We start from the raw sequence: 19,237 nt of genomic DNA on the forward strand, positions 1-19,237 counted from the left end.
ATGTCCCTACAAAGGATGTGAACTCATCGTTTTTGATGGCTGCGTAATATTCCATGGTGTATATGTACCACATTTTCCCTATCCAGTCTATCATCATTGGGCATTTGGGTTGGTTCCAGGTCTTTGCTATTGTGAACAGTGCTGCAATGAACATTCGTGTGCATGTGTCCTTATGGTAGAATGGTGGGAATGTAAATTAATTCAACCATTGTGGAAGACAGTGTGGCGATTCCTCAACAACCTAAAAATAGAAATCCCATTTGACCCAGCAATCCCATTACTGGGTATATATCCAAAGAATTACTCTTTCTCTATTGCAATTCCCCTGTCTTGATAAATCGGTTCTGTCTAGGCAGTGGGCAAGGTGAACCTGTTGGGCGGTTACAGACTCCAAAAGGCAGAGGGTATAATGAGGCAAGTCTGACCCTTATCCCTTCCTAGAGTGGCCTGAACTAGTTTTTTTAGGTTTCTTGGGACTCCTCTTGGCCAAGAGGGGGTTCCATTTAGCAATTTGGGGGGCTTTGAATTTTATTTTTGGTTTACAAACCCATCCATCGTTGTTTATTGAGCTTCTACGGTTCCAGGCACTATGGTTGCTGATGATAGAGAGGTAAAAAAGATTGATAACCAACACGTTCTCATGGATCTCACAGCCTTGCGTAGGAGAGAGATAACATAAAAGTATTTACAAAGCCACATAAGTGCTATAATGGGGTAATTATAGGGTATGAGAGCATATGAGAGTGGCCCAGTCCTGACTTGAGGGGAGTGATAAGACTATGAGTTTTTGAGATCAGAGAGATGAGGAGTTGGCCAGGTGAGAGAGGGTAGGGAGGAAAGAGTATAGCAGAGGGGACAGAATGTACAGACCCAGATGGTCAGATGTCTTCATCTAGTACAGTGTTGGAGAGGCTGAAAAAAGGAGATTCTCAAACAGACTCAAGCTTGGCTGCATTGGGCCCTAGCTCCTGGGATTCTGTAGTTCTGAAAGGCTTGCAGTTCACCCACAGGGTTGCAATCATCTTTTTTCACTCCAGGTTAGGCATTTCTGTCCCTCACAGTTCAGGTTCAGCTCCAGTCTTTTTTGTCCCTTATAATGCATACAAACTCTTTAAACTTCCTGCATGTCCTGAATTATGGAATTGGTCACTGGGTGCTTCCTTTTCCTTGCTGTATTTGTACAGCTTTCTTTTGTCTTCAAGAGCTATGTAATTTTAAAAATAATTGAGTTGGGACCTCTCACTTCTCAGCTCTTTGCTCTATAGGCTATAAGGCATTTTGGTGCTCCTTTTGGGAAAACTTTAATCAATTTAAATCGAGGGCATGCACCCAAATGCTGCCGGGGCCAGGCAGGTGACAGAAATGAGTGGCAGGCCCTATGGAACAATTGGCCATCCTGGGCTGCCTTTTTCTTTCCTGCTTTGCTGGAGATATGGCATAAGTACTATTTTACTTTTAATGCTAGTATAAGAAAACCCACAGAGCAAACAGGATGATAAGCAGCAACTGTCATTAGCTCTGTGCAGTGGTGATAGTGGGGAGGGTCAGGAAGGGCGGGGATATGCAGAGAAAATGCTTACGTAAGGTGGAGTCTCAACTCAGCATAGCTGAATAGTGTCCTGTGGAAATGTAGGTCTACTGTGCACAAATAGTACAACAGGAGATGGAAATCTGAATGATCTGGAGTACATGAAACCGACTACTCTTTAAATTTGGAAAATAATTATTAAAATTTAAAATATTCTGTTTAATATTGGGTTAAATGAAATGTGTTCATGGGCTCATCCAGTGGTTCTGAAACTTGACTGCACATTAGAATCACCTGGGGAGCTTTTAAAAGTTCCAATGTTCGAGTTACATGCCTGGACAGTTAAGTCAATCTGTAGAGGCAGAATCAGTCATCAGTTTTTTTTGTTGGTGGTGGTGGGGTTTTTTTTTTTAAGACAGTCTTGCTCTGTCACCCAGACTGGAGTGCAGTGGCATGATCTTGGCTCACTGCAACCTCCACCTCTGAGGTTCAAGCGATTCTCCTTCCTCAGCCTTCTAAGTAGCTGGGATTACAGGTGCCTGCCACGGTGCTTGGCTAAATTTTTGTATCTTTTGTAGAGTCGGGGCTTCACCATGTTGTCCAGCGTGGTCTCGAACTCCTGACCTTAAGCGATCTGCCTGTCTTGGCCTCCCAAAGTGCTGGGAATACAGGTGTGAGCCACCATACCTGACCCAGTTTTTTTTTTTTTTTTTTTTTTTTTTGAGACGGAGTCTTGCTGTGTCGCCAGGCTGGAGTACAGTGGCGCAGTCTCGGCTCACTGCAACCTCCGCCTCCCGGGTTCAAGCAGTTCTTCTGCCTCAGCCTCCTGAGTAGTTGTGACTACAGGCACATGCCAAAACACCCTGCTAATTTTTGCATTTTTAGAAGAGACGGAGTTTCACCATGTTGGCCAGGATAGTCTCAATCTCTTGACCTCATGATCTACCTGCCTCAGCCTCCGAAAGTGCTGGGATTACAGGCGTGAGCCACTGGGCCCAGCCAACCCAGTATTTTTTTTTTTTTTTTAAATGTCTCACATGATTTCAATGTGGAGTTAAGATAAAGAACCACTGCTTTTGGCATGCCTCGGTTTGTGTGCTCTGATTTATAGGGCATATTTGGCAGAAGGATGTTGTGAATGTTCTGTTCCACCTGGGGCCTTCTGCCAAGTTAATTGGCAGGTGTGCTGCATCACAGATGGCAAGTGCTATAGACGGGATTTCAAAGGAAAACATCAAATTCTCCTGTTTCTTTTGAGGGCCCCAACTCTTCATCATGAAATGTGGGTTGTTACAGTGGTAGCAGAAGAGGTCACTAAGAAACTCATATGCCACTATAGTCTACATGGGTGCCAAAGCTCCTATCATAGTCCATATTATCTGTATCTAACATCTTGCTCTGGGTACAGTTTCCCACTCAACCACTTTGCTATACTATCTGTATGTTGCATGATAATTACTAGGCATTATACATGTGCAGTCACATTGCAACCATGTGACAATGCCTACTTCTTGTGTAGGTATGCACAAGAAATTCTCTTAAAGGTCTCAGAAGGACTGAGTATGGCAGGCCTCACAAAACACAACCATGGTGGGCAAATAGCAGTGTCTGACATTCCTAACCCCATCCTCAGATAGTGGTATTTCCTACAATCCCCTGTCCTTGACTCTGTTATCTCTCTTGGCTCACATTCATTGACTAACACTCTCATACCTCTTAAATCTGTGCCACCAATTTTAATCTGTCTACTAAGTTCAGTTGCAAATTTCCAATGGCTAATTAGACATCTCTATCTGAATGTCTTAAGGACCCATGGACTCAATGTGTCCAATCCTAAATTCATTATTGTCTTCAGTAAATTTGTTTCTCTCTTTCTTTATCTTCCCCCCGTCCCCTTGTCCCATTTGCTTTGCTTAAAAAAAATTACTGGAAAGACACATAAAGGAAGAACTGAAATACCAGGGGTCAGAAGGACAGGAGGTAAGGAACTTGTTGGCTAACAGCTGCAGAAACACAGCCAGCCTTCTAAGATGCTGCCTTTGGATGGCTCCTTTACAAATGTCTCCAGTCTCTATATATCTCTGTTCAAGGTTCAGTTCCTGATGCTTTTACACTGTTGGTGGGAGTGTAAGTTAGTTCAACCATTGTGGAAGACAGTGTGGCAATTCCTCAAGAATCTAGAACTAAAAATTCCATTTGACCCAGCTATCCCATTACTGGGTATATACCCAAAGAATTATAAATCATTCTGTTATAAAGATGCATGTACACATATGTTTATTGCAGCACTGTTCATAATAGCGAAGACTTGGAACCAACCCAAATGCCCATTAATGATAGACTGGATAAAGAAAATGTAGCACATATACACCCTGGAATACTATGCAGCCACAAAAAAAGGATGAGTTCAGGTCCTTTGCAGGGACATAGATGAAGCTGGAAACCATCATTCTCAGCAAAATAACACAAGAACAGAAAACCAAACATTGCATATTCTCACTCATAAGTGGGAGTTGAACAATGAGAACACTTGGACATACAGAGGGGGACATCACACACCGGGACCTGTCGGGGGGTAGGGGACAAGCTGGGGGAGAGCACTAGGAGCAATACCTAATGTAGATGACTGGGTGATAGGTGCAGCCAACCACCATGGCACATGTATACCTATACAACAAACCTGAGCTTCAGCACATGTACTCCAGAACCTAAAGTATGATTTAAAAAAGAAAAGATTCAATTCTTGAAAGAGATAAACTGAGGCCGGGCACGGTGGCTCAAGCCTGTAATCCCAGCACTTTGGGAGGCCGAGGCGGGTGGATCACAAGGTCGAGAGATCGAGACCATCCTGGTCAACATGGTGAAACCCCGTCTCTACTAAAGATACAAAAAAATTAGCTGGGCATGGTGGCACGTGCCTGTAATCCCAGCTACTCAGGAGGCTGAGGCAGGAGAATTGCCTGAACCCAGGAGGCGGAGGTTGCGGTGAGCCGAGATCGCGCCATTGCACTCCAGCCTGGGCAACAAGAGCGAAACTCCGTCTCAAAAAAAAAAAAAAAAAAAAAAAAAGAGATAAACTGATTGACCTATCTTGGGTCCTGTGGCCATTGCTGACTTTGACTCAAGTGAGTGGGTTTGATTGGGAACCTAACAGAATCAGATGAAATGGGGTAGAAGTAATTCCTCAAAGACAAAACAGAGTGTATTACCAGGAAAAGAGGAAGAACTTCAAAATATGGGGAAAATAATTTTATACCATTTTGTGGATTTAAACAATATATAAAAGTGGCACATAAAACAGAAGTAAATGCATTTGTGAGAAACCAATGTTTTAACTCATTTCTATTTTAGTAAGTAAAGTAATTCATGGTCAAAATTAATTTCAGCAGTTCAGAAGCTTATAAAGTGTGAAGTAAAAATGTTCCTTCCTTTAATTTATGCTTCTCTAAGTTCCTAGTGCTATTCTCTAGGGATAATCACTGTTAGCAGTTCTCATATGTCAGAAGAAATATTTTTAGGTAAGCAAGTTGGGCTTATTTCTAGGACTATTTCTTTTTCAGGTCCCAACAATATTGCAGTGCTCATTATCATGTGTGTCAACCCACTTCTATAAATATTATGGCAACATTAGTGGTACCAATGGATGAATGATTGTCCAAACTTTAAATAAATGTGAGGCCGGGCATGGTGGCTCACGTCTGTAATCCCAGCGTTTTGGGAGGCTGAGGCGAGTGGATCACCTGAGGTCAGGAGTTTGAGACCAGCCTGACCAACATGGTGAAACCCCATGTGTACTAAAAATACAAAAAATTACCCGGGCATGATGGCAGGCGCCTGTAATCCCAGCTACTTGGGAGGCTGAGGCAGGAGAATTGCTTGAACTTGGGAGGCAGAGGTTGCAGTGAGCTGAGATTCCACCACTGGACTCCAGCCTGGGTGACAGTGTGAGACTGTGTCTCAAAAATAAAATAAATAAATAAATAAATATAGTACTTTATAAATTATTGTCATTAAGTTCTTTCTGAACTTCATGTCTCCCATAACATAATTTTTCATCTTTCTTTTCTTTTTTATGTTTTCTTTTTTTAAAAGATGGGGGTTCACCATGATGGCCAGGCTGGTCTTGAACTCCTGACCTCAGGTGATCCACCCACCTCGGCCTCCCAAAGTGCTGGGATTACAGGTGTGAGCCACCACACCTGGCCCTGTTTTGTTTTGTTTTGTTTTGTTTTGTTTTGTTTTGTTTCATCTTTCATATAACAAAGGCCATGCCAATTTTAAATCAACATTTTATAGATATCCTTGGTGATCATAAATCTGACATAGAAATTTTGTGTTCAAAAATGTTCTTTTACACTGTTCTGCTAATAAGGAGAAAATAAGCTATTAATAGAAGCTGGCTTGTCAAAATCCAGGTATGATAAGTATCTCTGGACCAGAACATGCAGTATTATGTAAATAATTCCCTGAGAGATAGATTTGTAGTTTCTTTCTTGTTTGAATCCTGGTAGAGTTTGTTCTTTTCTTTGCTCCCATCAATATTTTGCAGATAGAGCAGAAGTTAGAAATGAATGATCCAAGCCTTATGCAATTAGCTATTGGGAAACTGCCATATAAACAGTAAAGAGAAGAATCAGCTGGCATGACTGCCAGTGAGTTGTTTTTTGGGAGAATAATGGTCTTGATTGCCTTTCATTGGGCATACAGGAAAGCAGAGTTGGCTTTCACCTCTACATTTGGCCCCATAGGCAAGCTCCAAGCAGACCACGCAGATACATTGTATCTTGCTACTCTAATCTTTTCCTTCTGAAAGGGTTTATTTGAATGCAAAAGGATCCCTGTTTCCTTGGCATGCTAAGGACTCCCTTATTTCTCAAGGCTATGGAAAAGAGAAAAAAGGGAAAGTGGAGAGAAATAACAAATGTAATTACTCTGCAGCTGGTTCTGGGACAGTTAAATACTTGATGTTCTGACCTGTAAACAAAGCATGGGGACATTTCTAGCAGCAGCATATGTTCCCTCTAGACCCCTGTGTCTTCCTAATTGAACTTCAGAGATTAATGCCACAAGAATTTGTCATGGAAAGGCACAGCCTGGTTCTAAACAAACTGTCCCACTTCCAAGGCGTGGGTCCAAGAGAATGGTTTCACACTAATTGCTCTTTGTGTATAAATTTCCTCTGAATAATCTGGAGGTAAATCAGAAATAGGGAGAATTGTAGCAGATCTACTGTGATGAAAATGAAGAGGAAATCAGTGAGATTATGGGGGAGATGTGGAATTTCCATCTGCCAGGCAACTGCCTTGACCCAAAGCACAAGGGGCAGTTGACTCCCCTGCTATGTTCTTGTTGAGGGAATGTGGGTTTCCATTTTGCGGAAGTTGAAGTGATCAACAGATTTTTCTTCTTTCCCTCTCTTTCTCTTTAAACTTTCTGAATATATAGTTAGTACGCAAGTATTGGTCCTAGATTAAACTGTAAACCCTAATCAGGACTTGCACACAGTAGACACCTGCTTGACCAACATCTACTGAACTGAGCGGCAAGAATTCACAGTCACAATAGAAACCAAGTAATCAGAAATTCCTCTACATTTTGCTTGGTTGAGCCTTCAGGGCTGGGTGAAAGGGTGTTGTTTACTTTCACTAGCTAGAGGCCATATGTGTGTAGGGGGGAGGTTGGGGAGATAGGCAGAATTAGCTGTCAAACTTAAAGGGCAAGGTGAAGAGAAAATAGGAGGATAAATGGATATCCTCCACAAACACTGTAGCTCAGTGTTTGTGATGTAGGACAGAATCTGTTGCACAGAATTGGGAAGGCAGCTCAGAACTCACCCCTGGATGGCTGAGTGAATGCTGGCTCTCTTCTAGAGGGTGCTGTGTGGCTAACATGTTGGCCTGGGGGAGTGATGGAAGCTCCATATACTTTGACTTCTCATAAACTCCTACAGCATGTTTTTAATAACTGATAGAATAAGTAAACAGCAAGTCAATTAGAATATAGAAGACCTGAACATTACAACTAGCCAACTTGACCTAAGTGACAATTGTGGAACTCTCTATCCCCAAACAGCAGAATACACCAGAATATACATTCTTCTCAAGTGCATATGGGACATCTGCCAAGATAGATGATATTCTGGGCCATAAAATGAGTCCCAAGAAGTGTAAAAGATTTTAAGTAACACAGAGTATGTCTTCTAACAATGGAATTAAATCGGAAATCAATAGGAAAATTCTTCCAAAATCCCCAAATATTTGAAAATGAAATAATATAATTTTAGATAGCTTATGGATCAAAGAGGATGAAAAGGGAGCTTAGAAAATATTTTGAGCTGAATGAAAAGGAAAATACAACATATCAAAATTTATGGGATGCTGCTAAAACAATACTTAGGAGGAAATTCATAGCGCTAAGTGATTGTAATGGAAGAAGAAAGATTTGAAATCAATGACCTTAGTTTCCATCTTAGGAAATAAGAGCACACTAAAACCAAAGCAAGCAGAAGAAAGGAAATCATATGTATGTGTTAAAATGAAACATTCTATGTAGTGAAATTGAATTTAGGGGGGTGGGGGGGATGCTTACAGTTCAATGAGTTTTTATGTGTGTGTGGATTTTTGTTGTTGTTGGTTTTTTTTTTTTTTTTTTTTTTTTTTCTGGAGACAGTTTCACTTTTATTGCCCAGGTTAGAGTGCAGTGGTGGTTCAGCGCACTGCAACCTCTGCCTCCCAGGTTCAAGTGATTCTCCTGCCGCAGCCTCCTGAGTAGCTGGGATTACAGGCATGTGTCACCACGCCTGGCTAATTTTTTGTATTTTTAGTAGAGACGGAGTGTCTCCATGTTTGTCAGGCTGGTCTCAAACTTCTGACCTCAGGTGATCTGCCCACCTCAGCCTCCCAAAGTGTTGGGATTACAGGTGTGAGCCACTGTGTCCAGCCAGTTCTTTGAGTTTTAAAACAAATATAGACCACAACCAGCACATTGTAACCACCAGCACGATCAAGATACGGACGTGTTCCATCACTTCCCACATTCCCTCAGGCTGTCCCTTCATAGTCCAACCCTCCCCTAACCCCAAGCCCTGGCAATCACTGACCTGTTCTCTCACATTATAGTTTTGCCTTTTCTGGAGTGTCATAGAAATGGATTCATACACTAAGTCCCCTTTAGAGTTGGCTTCTCTCACTTGCATAATGCCTTTTCGATTTATCCATATTGTTGAGGGCAGCTGGGTGATCTTGGCTCACGGAAGCCTCGCCCTCCCAGGCTCAGGAAATCCTCCCACCTCAGCCTCCCATTAGCTGGGACTGTAAGCTGGGGCCCAGGGCGCGGGGGGAGGGGCGATGGGTTTGGGGGTCGCGGTGCCGCCGCTGCCGCCGCCGCGAGACCCCCGCCGCTGCCGCCGCCGCCGCCGCGAGACACCCTCCCCGGCCGCCACCACCGCCATGGGCAACGCCCCCACCAAGAAGGACACCGAGCAGGAGTATGTGAAAGAGTTCCTAGCCAGAGCCAAAGAAGATTTCCTCTACAGATGGGAACACCCCTCTCAGAACACCGCCAGTTTGGATCAGTTTGAACTGCTGAAGACGCTGGGCACCGGCTCCTTCGGGCGGGTGGTGCTGGTGAGGCACCGGGAGAGCGGCAGCCACTATGCCATGAAGATCCTCAACAAGCAGAAGGTGGTGAAGCTGAAGCAGGTCGAGCACATCCTGAACGAGAAGCGCATCCTGCAGGCGATCGACTTTCCGTTCCTCGTCAAGCTCCAGTTCTCCTTCAAGGACAACTCCAACCTGTACCTGGTGATGGAGTACGTGTCGGGTGGGGAGATGTTCTCCCACCTACGGCGCGTCGGGAAGTTCACAGAGCCCCATGCCTGTTTCTATGCTGCCCAGGTCGTCCTGGCCTTCCAGTACCTGCACTCGCTCGACCTCGTCCACCGCGACCTGAAGCCCGAGAACCTCCTCATCGACCAGCAAGGCTACCTGCAGGTTACGGACTTCGGTTTCGCCAAGCGCGTCAGGGGCCGCACTTGGACCCTGTGCGGGACCCCCGAGTACCTGGCCCCTGAGATCATCCTGAGCAAAGGTTACAACAAGGCCGTGGACTGGTGGGCCCTGGGGGTGCTCACCTACGAGATGGCCGTGGGCTTCCCGCCCTTCTACGGCCAGGAACCCATCCAGATCTATGAGAAGATCGTCTCTGGGAGGGTGCGGTTCCCCTCCCACGTCAGCTCTGACCTCAAGGACCTGCTGCGGAGTCTGCTGCAGGTGGACCTCACGAAACGCTTCGGGAACCTCCGGAACGGGGTCGGCGACATCAAGAACCACAAGTGGTTCGCCACAACCAACTGGATTGCCATCTATGAGAAGAAGGTGGAAGCTCCCTTCATCCCGAAGTTCGCAGGCCCTGGGGATGCCAGTAACTTTGACAACTACGAGGAGGAAGAGATACGGATCTCCATCAACGAGAAGTGTGCTAAAGAGTTTTCTGAGTTTTAGGGGTCTGCTTTTGCCCCTGTGGGTTTTCTTTTCTTTCTTTTTCTCTTTGGTGGGTGGCAGGGTTGGACTGAACAACCAGAGGGCCCCAGAGTGCCTCGCATCTGGTTTCACCCCTCACCCCACCCTCCAGGGTTGGGGTAGCAGGAAGCCCAGATATTTAGAGGGACAGAAACACCAGCAGCTCCCTCACCCCCTATGCCTTCCTGGGCCCTCTGTGCTTCTCCCTTCCTCCTCCCGCAGAGTCCCCATTGCCCCAGCCCACTTCTACCTGTTTTAAATGAGTTTCTCAGTTCTATTCAGGTCAGGTCTTGCTGGTGTATCCAGGAACAGGGTGTGGAAAGAGGGGCCCAAACTTAACTCCAGCACGGAACAGGCACCACTCACTAAGAGAGGATGAATGAAAAGCACACCTGCCTTTAAGAGTAGTTCCACCTGGGAAGGAGAGAGGTTTAGTGCCATGTTCAGTGGGCTGCTCGCTAAAATTAAAAAATAAAAACAATTAAAAAGCATCTTTAAGTTCCACCAGTGTCCCCTTTTCCTCCTTCCTCTACTTTCACCGCTCCCATCCTTCCCATGTCTCCCCATTCCCAGATCCATTTTAACTAATCCAGGAAGCCAATTGACGATGGAAGCAGGCTCTGAGGTTTGAACTTCCCCTCTTGAACTGCTAATCTCCCCTTCCCGCTCCCCAGGGGCATCCTCTGCCTCTCTTACAAAGGTCTCAGTTCCTTCAGGAAGCCTCCACTCTCTTCTTCCCCAACAGACTTTTCTTCACCCTTGGGCTGTGGGAGCCAGACAAAGCAGCTGTCCCACTCCCTGTCGAAGAGAAGTTGTCCCCTCAAAAGACAGGGAGAGTCCCAAACCCGTCTTTCTGCACAGCAGCATTTCCCTGAAACTCCTGAATTTTATTCTTAGCCAGATTGTAATGCCCAGCTTCCCCTTATGGGAAGCCACTTGTGCAAAAGGACATGGAAGAGGCTCAAGTCCCTCTGCCCCACCTCATGGCCCAGGGTTCATGGCTAGGGTTGCTGGGGAGGGGCTGCCTGTTTTATTCACCCAGCAGATTCTGCCGCTTCCCAACCTGGATGGTCTTCCTCCAGCTTAGCTGTCAGTCATCCTTCACCTCTTCTCTCCTGCTACCCTTGTGCTGTTTTCTATTTTTTTTTTTTTTTTTGAAATGAAGTGTTGCCCTTTTGCCCAGGCTGGAGTGCAGTGGCATGCTCTTGGCTCACTGCAACCTCTGCCTCCTGGGTTCAAGCAATTCTCCTGCCTTGGCCTCCTGAGTAGCTGGGATTACAGGCACCCATTACCACCCCTGACTAATTTTTCTATCTTCAGTAGAGATGGGGTTTTGCCATGTTGGCCAGACTGGTCTTGAACTCCTGACCTCAGGTGATCCTCCTGCCTTGGCCTCCCAAAATGCTGGGATTACAGGCATGAGCCACTGTGTGAGGCCTATTTTCTTTCTTAATAGAAAAGTGAGGAGCTGCTGGCAAGCCACCTTATTCGTCTTCATATTTCCCCCTCATTTCTTCCTCCCATCCCAGAAGGAGCTCTCGGGCCTGGGGTGGGGCTTCAGGTGGGCTTAGGGTGATTCAACCTATGTGCTTCAAAAGGATGAGATTTCCTCTTGAACAGTGTGCTGTTGTAAATATCTGTCAAAATTATTACCAATAAGGCCGGGTGCTGTAATCTCAGTGCTTTGGGAGGCCAAGGCGAGCAGATCATTTGAGGTCAGGAGTTCGAGACCAGCCTGGCTAACATGGCAAAACTCTCTCTGTCTCTACTAAAAATAATACAAAAATAGCCAGGCATGGTGGCAAGCACCTGTAATCCCAGCTACTTGGGAGGCTGAGGCAGGATAATCAATGAACTCAGGAGGTGGAGGTTCCAGTGAGCTGAGATTGCATCACTGCACTCCTGGGCGACACAGCTAGACTCTGTCTCAAACAAAACAAAACAAAACAAAACAAGGCCAGGTGTGGTACCTTACTCCTGTAATCCCAGCACTTGGGAGACTGAGGCGGGCAGATCATGAGTTCAAGAGATTGAGACTATTTTGATGAAATAGTCTCAATATTTCAATCCAATATGATGAAATCCCGTCTCTACTAACAATACAAAAATTAGCTGGGTTTAGTGGTGCGTGCCTGTAGTCCCAGCAACTCAGAAGTTTTAGGCAGGAGTATCGCTTGGACCTGGGAGGCACAGGTTGCAGTGAGCCTAGATTAGTCTCAATATTTCAATAGTCTCAGTATTTCATCCAATATGATGAAATCCCGTCTCTACTAACAATACAAAAATTAGCTGGGTGTAGTGGTGTGTGCCTGTAGTCCCAGCTACTCAGAAGTTTTAGGCAGGAGTATCGCTTGGACCTGGGAGGTACAGGTTGCAGTGAGCCTAGATTGTGCCACAGCACTCTCGCCTGCTGACAGAGTGAGACTATGTTAAAAACAAAACAAAACAACAACAACAAAAAAAACCCAAAAACAAAAAGCAAAACAAAAAACAACTATTACCAATAAAGTTTTGTTTAAAAAGAACTGGCAAAACTATAATGCTGGAAGTCATAATAGTGACCTGTGAGGATGGCATTGGTCGAGAGGGGACATGAAAGATTCAACAGGTTAGCTGAAAATGTTCTAGATCTGCTTAGGTGCTGGGCACATGAGTATACACAAATTAATAATTCACTGGACCACACAGTTCATAGCTGTGCACTTGAGCATACGTAAGTTATACCTCAATGATTAGAAAACAGTTGAAAATGTTGAGGTTTCTTTGAAACAGGTGAGATAACACAGGCAGGCCATGGGTGATTCAGGTGGGGATAGAGGTTTGAGGATCATAGGCTTATGGTATTGAAATAGCCTTTGAGTTAGGCCTTAAAATAAATGTTCTTAACATTTCTTGGGTCTAGGTCACTGTGAATTTGATAAAAAGTATAGTCTTTCTCTTCATGAAAAAGACCCCCATATACACAAAAGCATACCCAACTCATGTATATGATTTTATGACCCTATTAACGTTTATCTCTGACTCTTCTAGGAATCAGTGGGTTCTAGGCTAAGAACCTTATTTGGATAAATGGGTAGATTTACAAATGGGAGGGGGAAGAGTGGGATTCACCTATGAAAACCCATGTAGAGCTAGGCGCGGTGGCTCATGCTTGTAATCCCAGTGATTTGGGAGGCCGAGGGGGGCCGATCACCTGAGGTCAGGAGTTTGAGACCAGCCTGACCAAGACAGAGAAACTTGTTGCTACTAAAAATACAAAATTAGCTGGGCATAGTGGCACATGCCTGTAATCCCAGCTACTCGGGAGGCTGAGGCAGGAGAATCGCTTGTACCTGGGAAGCAGAGCTTGCAGTGAGCCGAGATTGCACCATTGCATTCCTGCCTGGGCAACAAGAGCAAAACTCCGTCTAAAAAAAAAAAAAAAAAAAAAAAAAACAGAAAAAAGAAAACCCATGTAGTAAGGGAGAGTGGTAGCACATATGGATACTAGAGAGAGAGAGAGGCAGAGGATCCTTGGTCATCCACTTCTGTAGAATTCCCTGTTGATATCCTAGCTTTCCAGCACTGACTCTGCAGTGAAATTGCTACTTATGTTGAGTAACTATGGCTCCGGGCTACATTTACAAAAGTTTACAGCATGTTTGCTTACAAGAATCAGCTTGTTTTAACTTGAAGTATTTAACACTGAACATCTTACTCATCAGGAATATGTTTCTGCAGCCTTGATCATTTTGCTTTCTAATGATTTTTCTCCCAGCCTCTTAGGGACACTTACCTATCGGTGTAAACTGCATGAATCGATTAAAATAATCATTGCTGAGTCCATCCCCGTGTGAGAGATGTATATCCCATACCTTTGACTTTAGACCTGTCAGTGTCACTCGCTTTGGCAGAGGGAACGTGAGTAGAAATGCTGTCAGCTGCACTGAAGCAGAAGCTCTGTGAGCTCTCATAGGTTCTGCCATTGCTCTTTTTCTACTGCCTCTGAAAGTTGCCTTTCCCACATAGTGGCTGCTCTGGACCCTAGAATGAAGAAGATTCTTGGGAGAGCTGCAGCTGCTCCCCATGTAAGGGAGAAGTAAAACTATGTTGGTGTAAGCGCCTATGCTTTGGGATTGTTTGTTACCATAGCATAACATGGTGAAAGCTGACTAATATACCAGGACATTTGGGAAAGTCTCTGGGATAAGTTCAGAAGAAGCTGCTATTGAAGCTTTTTCCATTTTCACACATCATGAAATTCAGTTTATTTAGGATTTCTGAATATCTCAAATGAAGAGTATTTGGGTTATTTTTAATTAACAAAAGAAATGTAAAGACCGTAAATCATTGGAATCAATGTACCACAACTGAGAACAAAATATTTTATTTCTCTCAACAAAACTATAGTTTACAGTAGTATTTACTAAATAAATTATATAATTTCTCTTTTACAAGCAATAAACTAGATCACAAATATTTCAAAGACAATGTATGTACATGACATAAGGCCTTTTATAAATAGCTTTGCTTTTCTCATTTCACTAGTAAACAGTGAAAAAATCTTTATAGAAGCTAGTTTTCTATAAAGTATAGGCAGACCTATTATATTGATCTTTAAATGAAACCAATTTAAACTTTTAATGACATGAGCTATAATTTTGCAAAAAGAATTTATACTTTATTTACCACTTGCATGGATGGATTTTTAAAAATATATAAGCAGATTACATATGTTGCTTATGTATAATCACTGGATGCATGCACAATGAAATAATGCAAAAGTCCATAGGAAAATAGCACTTCCAAGTCCAAAAACGTGATTGGCAATGGTATAGAAAGCAGCTTAAATATAGTTCATGCAGTTCTTCACAGTTCAGCAAGCAACAGCAAATGATAGAATAGGGTAGTATTTTTCACATCCCATCTGCTGATCAGCCTGAAGTTGACATCTCAAAAACTGTTAACTCAGGTTGATGACTTCTCTGTGTGTAGTGGGGCTCAGCCAAGTTGCTGTGGACAGTTCTGGAGTGGAGAAACTTCTCTACCACAACTGTGCTTATGTCTCATCTATGTGGTCATCCATGTGCTTAGGTGGTCACCATTTTCACTTACTGGGAGAGCAAAAAAGAAAGCAGGTATGAGACAAGGTTTTTAGTGCCCTCCCCATGAGTGGCAACGCAAGTTCATTATTTTTCCCAACCACTTGTATCTGGAAAACGGGGTGCATTTCGTTTGGAATTCTTCTGCAATGATCAGCATAGCATATGCTTCTTTGGTGGACCTGTAACCTATTAATTACACCAATGTTTACCAAGATTGAGTCCTGACTACATCACAGCACTATGCTCAGGACTTGGAAGGAAGGAACACTGACTAGGACACACTCCCGCCCTCCAAGTGCACAGGGATTAGGGATGTGCTGTGGTTTATTGGGCCTGAAACCAAAAAGAACAACTTAAACATGGCCTTGAACTTGTAAATGTTGTTTTCCAAACAATATTCATGTGGCCGGGTGGTAACAATATGTTCGGCAAATATTTAAATAGTAGCTATTTAAAATCAGAGCCAGCTAACTCAATCTGTGACAGTTGTACTATGATATATGTGGGGAAAGCAATATTATATTCAGTCTTTTCTCCTCTCACTCTTCGTTGTTGTTGTTGTTGTTGAGACAGAGTTTCACTCTTGTTGCCCAGGCTGGAGTGCAGTGGTGCGATCTCAGCTCACCGCAGCCTCTGCCCCCTGGGTTCAAGAGATTCTCCTGCTTCTGCCTTCCAGGTAGTTGGGATTACAGGTGCCCTCCACCACACCCAGCTAATTTTTGTATTTTTAGTAGAGATGGGATTTCACTGTGTTGGCCAGGCAGGTCTTGAACTCCTGACCTCATGATCCTCTCACCTCGGCCTCCCAGAGTGCTGGGATTATAGGAGTCAGCCACTGTACCTGGCTATGTTCAGTCTTTAGAAACAGATGCATTGGGTCAAATAATTTGATTTCCTAATTATTACATCTAGAGAATATTATGCAGTATCTTCTTTGATCCTTGTTTGTTTCATCTGTTAAATGGAGGTAACAAACTCTATAGGATAGTTGTGAGGGATAAATTTTTCCATGGGGAAAATGAAGTGTGTACACACACGATATACACAAATCGTATATTTATAATTGAGTACTGTGCCCGGCATGTGTTAGCGCCCCCAAATTGTAGTGAAGAAGGTTGGAGCTTAGGGTCACAGAGACTGGTGCAGCTCAGCACCTTTAATTGGAGGCTGAAAAAACTTGAGTAAAAAGTTTGAAACAACTCTGAAAATTACTAGGAAAGAGAACATGTCACATACAGGGAATTCTATTTAACAATGAATATTTTATCTGAGCCTATTGTGCGCTGTAATTTTTACGAACTTACTATTTTGTTTTATACTTCGGCTGCTCCCTCTCATTCACCTAAGCTAGAAGGGTTTGCTTGCTTCAGTGCACAGCATGGTCATGCTGTTACTCAAAAATGATCTTTAGGAAGAGGTGAGTATAAGGTGCTGTAAGCTATAGCAGTGGGCAAATGGGATGTTGCCCACATTCCCAGGACAGTTGTCTTTAAGGTGGACTAGTGGGCTTCATTCAGCCTCAGTCTGATAACTTTGATGTATGACGTAGGTCTTTACTTACAAAACTAGTGACATACAAAAGAACCCACATAAAATGATGAGGTCCTACTGATGAGATTTATAAGTCCTGCTTTCTTAAAAGCAAGCAAAACAAAAACAAAAAGAGGGATCGTTTTGCTTTCCTCGTCCTATAGATCACACTGCAGTTCTGTGTCTTACTTCCAGGGCCAGACTCTGAGAGGAACAGTGAGTAACCTGAGCGCTGCCTGAGGATATCCACCAGTGAAGGGTGCTGGAGCCAGGACTCATGAGAATGGCTAAAGGCTTGGTGTTTTTGGTCTAGAAAATAGGAGAGGTAGAGACAAGGCATAATAGTTGTCTTTGAGTCTCTGAAGACTAGCCTTGGGGAAGAAAGGCTTAGGTACTAGTTTAGTACCAGTATTCCTGAAAGATGTGACATTGTCCCCAGTAATAGTGGCACAGATGCTGTGATCCAGGTATATTAGGCCTGAAACCAAAAAGAACAACTTAAACATGGCCTTAAACTTGTAAATGTTTTTTTCCAAACAATATTCATGTGGCCAAGTGGTAACAATATGTTCGGCAAATATTTAAATAGTAGCTATTTAAAATCAGAGCCAGCTAACTCAATCTGTGACAGTTGTACTATGATATATGTGGGGAAAGCAATATCATATTCAGTCTTTTCTCCTTTCCATTTTTTTTTTTTTTTTTTTTTTTTGTTGAGACAGTTTCACTCTTGTTGCCCAGGCTGGAGTGCAGTGGTGCAATCTCAGCTCACCGCAGCCTCTGCCCCCTGGGTTCAAGCGATTCTCCTGCTTCTGCCTTCCAGGTAGTTGGGATTACAGGGATTACCACACCCAGCTAATTTGGGGTCAGGAATCTCAGAAGGTGTGAAGGGCATATAGTTGGAAAGCTGCAACCCCTCCACTCTTTCTTCATTAAGGATCCGGAAATTTACATCCTCCTCAAGTACATGACGCGTACGTGACACAAGCCCTCCCCACATACATGAGCCCAACATGCCATCATGCCCAACATGCTGAGACTCAGTGGTTGAGAATGATCCCAGAAGCCAGAACGAGGACAACTGCATGGAAGCCAGTTCTGTCTCAAGATGGAAGTGTTTTCTAACCGGAGTAAAGAAAGGAGTGGGCTAGGTGTGATGGCTCATGTCTATAATTCCAGCACTTTGAGAGGCCGAGGTGGGAGGATCGTTTGAGCCCAGGAGTTCAAGATCAGCTTTGGCAACATAGTGAGACCCCGTCTCTACAAAAAATAAAAAAAAATAAATAAAATTAAAAAGATTAGCTGGGTGTGGTGGCCTTTGCCTGTGGTCCCAGCTACTCAGAAGGCTGAGGTGGGAGGACTGCTTAAGTCCAGGAGTTTGAGGCTACAGTAAGCTATGATCACACCACCGCATTCCAGCCTAGAGAGAGACCCTGTCTCGAAAGAAAAAGTGGGGAAGACTTCAGCACTTGTGGGCAGGTTGGATCAGATGACTATGAAGTTCTGTTTCAACCACAAGATTCTATTAAAAATGATCTGTAAATTTATACCACTGAATAACTCAGAATACTGTAAACAGTTGGTGACTTATGCAATGAGAAGATCTGAAAAGAATTTAATACCTTGATGTGTCTCATAAAATTGGTTAAATTTATAGTTTAGTTAAAAAAATACAGGGTCTTATAATAATAAAAGATACGCTTCTTAGTATTAAAAATAATGATTTCCAGTTTTGGTTATAAAACATCCTTTGCATTCACACAGTAACTTTAGCTTTTTTTTTTTTTTTTTTTTTTTTTTTTTAAAGGATGTCATAGAAGTTTCTATAAACTCCTATAAACACTCTCATTCTCAGGGCATAAGAATGTCAAAATTGGGTGAGCACTGCCAACTCTTCACCCATGTTGTAATGTAATTCTTGGATGACAGGACTGGATACATGTGTCTGTTTTGCATTACTTTATAACCCTATTAAAATGAGATGGGGAGATGTCCGTGGGATCTGAAAGCACAGTGTCTTCTTGCTTGTAAATATGGCCATAGTGAGAAGTATGCACAAACCATTTTATTATTCCTTCCTTAGCATAACATGTGCTATAATTTTCCTTTCTTCAAATTCATAATGCAGGAGTTCTATATGAGCCATCACTGCAGAGACACAAACATCAGTTCTCTACCCTGGAAGGAAACTCATAGCTTGAGCTCATTCTTCAAAGTGTGGTACATGCAGAAGTTCCTTTTGCTCCCTAGCGCGCAGATGGACTCCTCAGGGTATTGCTGCCCCCTAGACTAGCAGCTTCTCCTCAAGATCAACCAAGATTCATTCCCATTATGACCCAATGGCTGTAGAAACTGAAATAAGGGCTGGTGCTTTGGCAGCGAAGCTCAACCAACTCTCAGATGGGACTATAGACCCTGGAGTGACATTTCAGGTCTGTTCCCAGCTGAACCTCTGTGCACACATGCATACACATATATACACACATACACAACTTGCCCACAAAGGTGCAGCATTTCCTGTACACTGAGATACTCTGATAATTCATGAACTATTTAAAATTCTAAGACCTGACAGC

General features: G+C 43.5%; 2 protein-coding genes across 8 annotated transcripts in view; one reads left to right on the forward strand and one right to left on the reverse strand.

Annotated features, from left to right (window-relative positions):
• Positions 1-882: 882 nt before the first annotated feature.
• Positions 883-10,551, forward strand: PRKACG (protein kinase cAMP-activated catalytic subunit gamma). Of its 2 annotated transcripts, XM_010346142.2 has the most exons (2): positions 883-900; positions 9,016-10,029. In XM_010346142.2, the coding sequence occupies exons 1-2, from the start codon at positions 883-885 to the stop codon at positions 10,027-10,029; spliced, it is 1,032 nt and encodes a 343-aa protein (XP_010344444.1). The 2 variants fall into 2 exon arrangements, with proteins under 2 accessions (XP_010344444.1, XP_003935685.1); XM_003935636.4 differs by lacking the exon at positions 883-900 and having other exon boundaries at positions 8,957-10,551.
• A 2,955-nt stretch (positions 10,552-13,506) lies between these two features.
• PIP5K1B (phosphatidylinositol-4-phosphate 5-kinase type 1 beta) overlaps positions 13,507-19,237 on the reverse strand; it is a 488,372-nt gene continuing 482,641 nt past the window's right edge. For all 6 annotated transcript variants that reach the window (XM_074394717.1, XM_010346143.3, XM_074394718.1 and 3 more), the window contains one exon: positions 13,507-15,140. In XM_074394717.1, the coding sequence (XP_074250818.1) occupies positions 15,138-15,140 (3 nt within the window). In that variant the 3' untranslated portion in view covers positions 13,507-15,137. The remainder of the gene's footprint in view (positions 15,141-19,237) is intronic.

This window comes from Saimiri boliviensis, chromosome 2 (assembly GCF_048565385.1).
Source record: "Saimiri boliviensis isolate mSaiBol1 chromosome 2, mSaiBol1.pri, whole genome shotgun sequence".
Taxonomy (NCBI): Eukaryota; Metazoa; Chordata; class Mammalia; order Primates; family Cebidae; genus Saimiri; species Saimiri boliviensis.

Excerpts from the sequence above, each read along its gene's own strand:
- PRKACG (XM_003935636.4), top strand. The coding sequence starts at position 8,977 with ATGGGCAACGCCCCCACCAAGAAGGACACCGAGCAGGAGTATGTGAAA.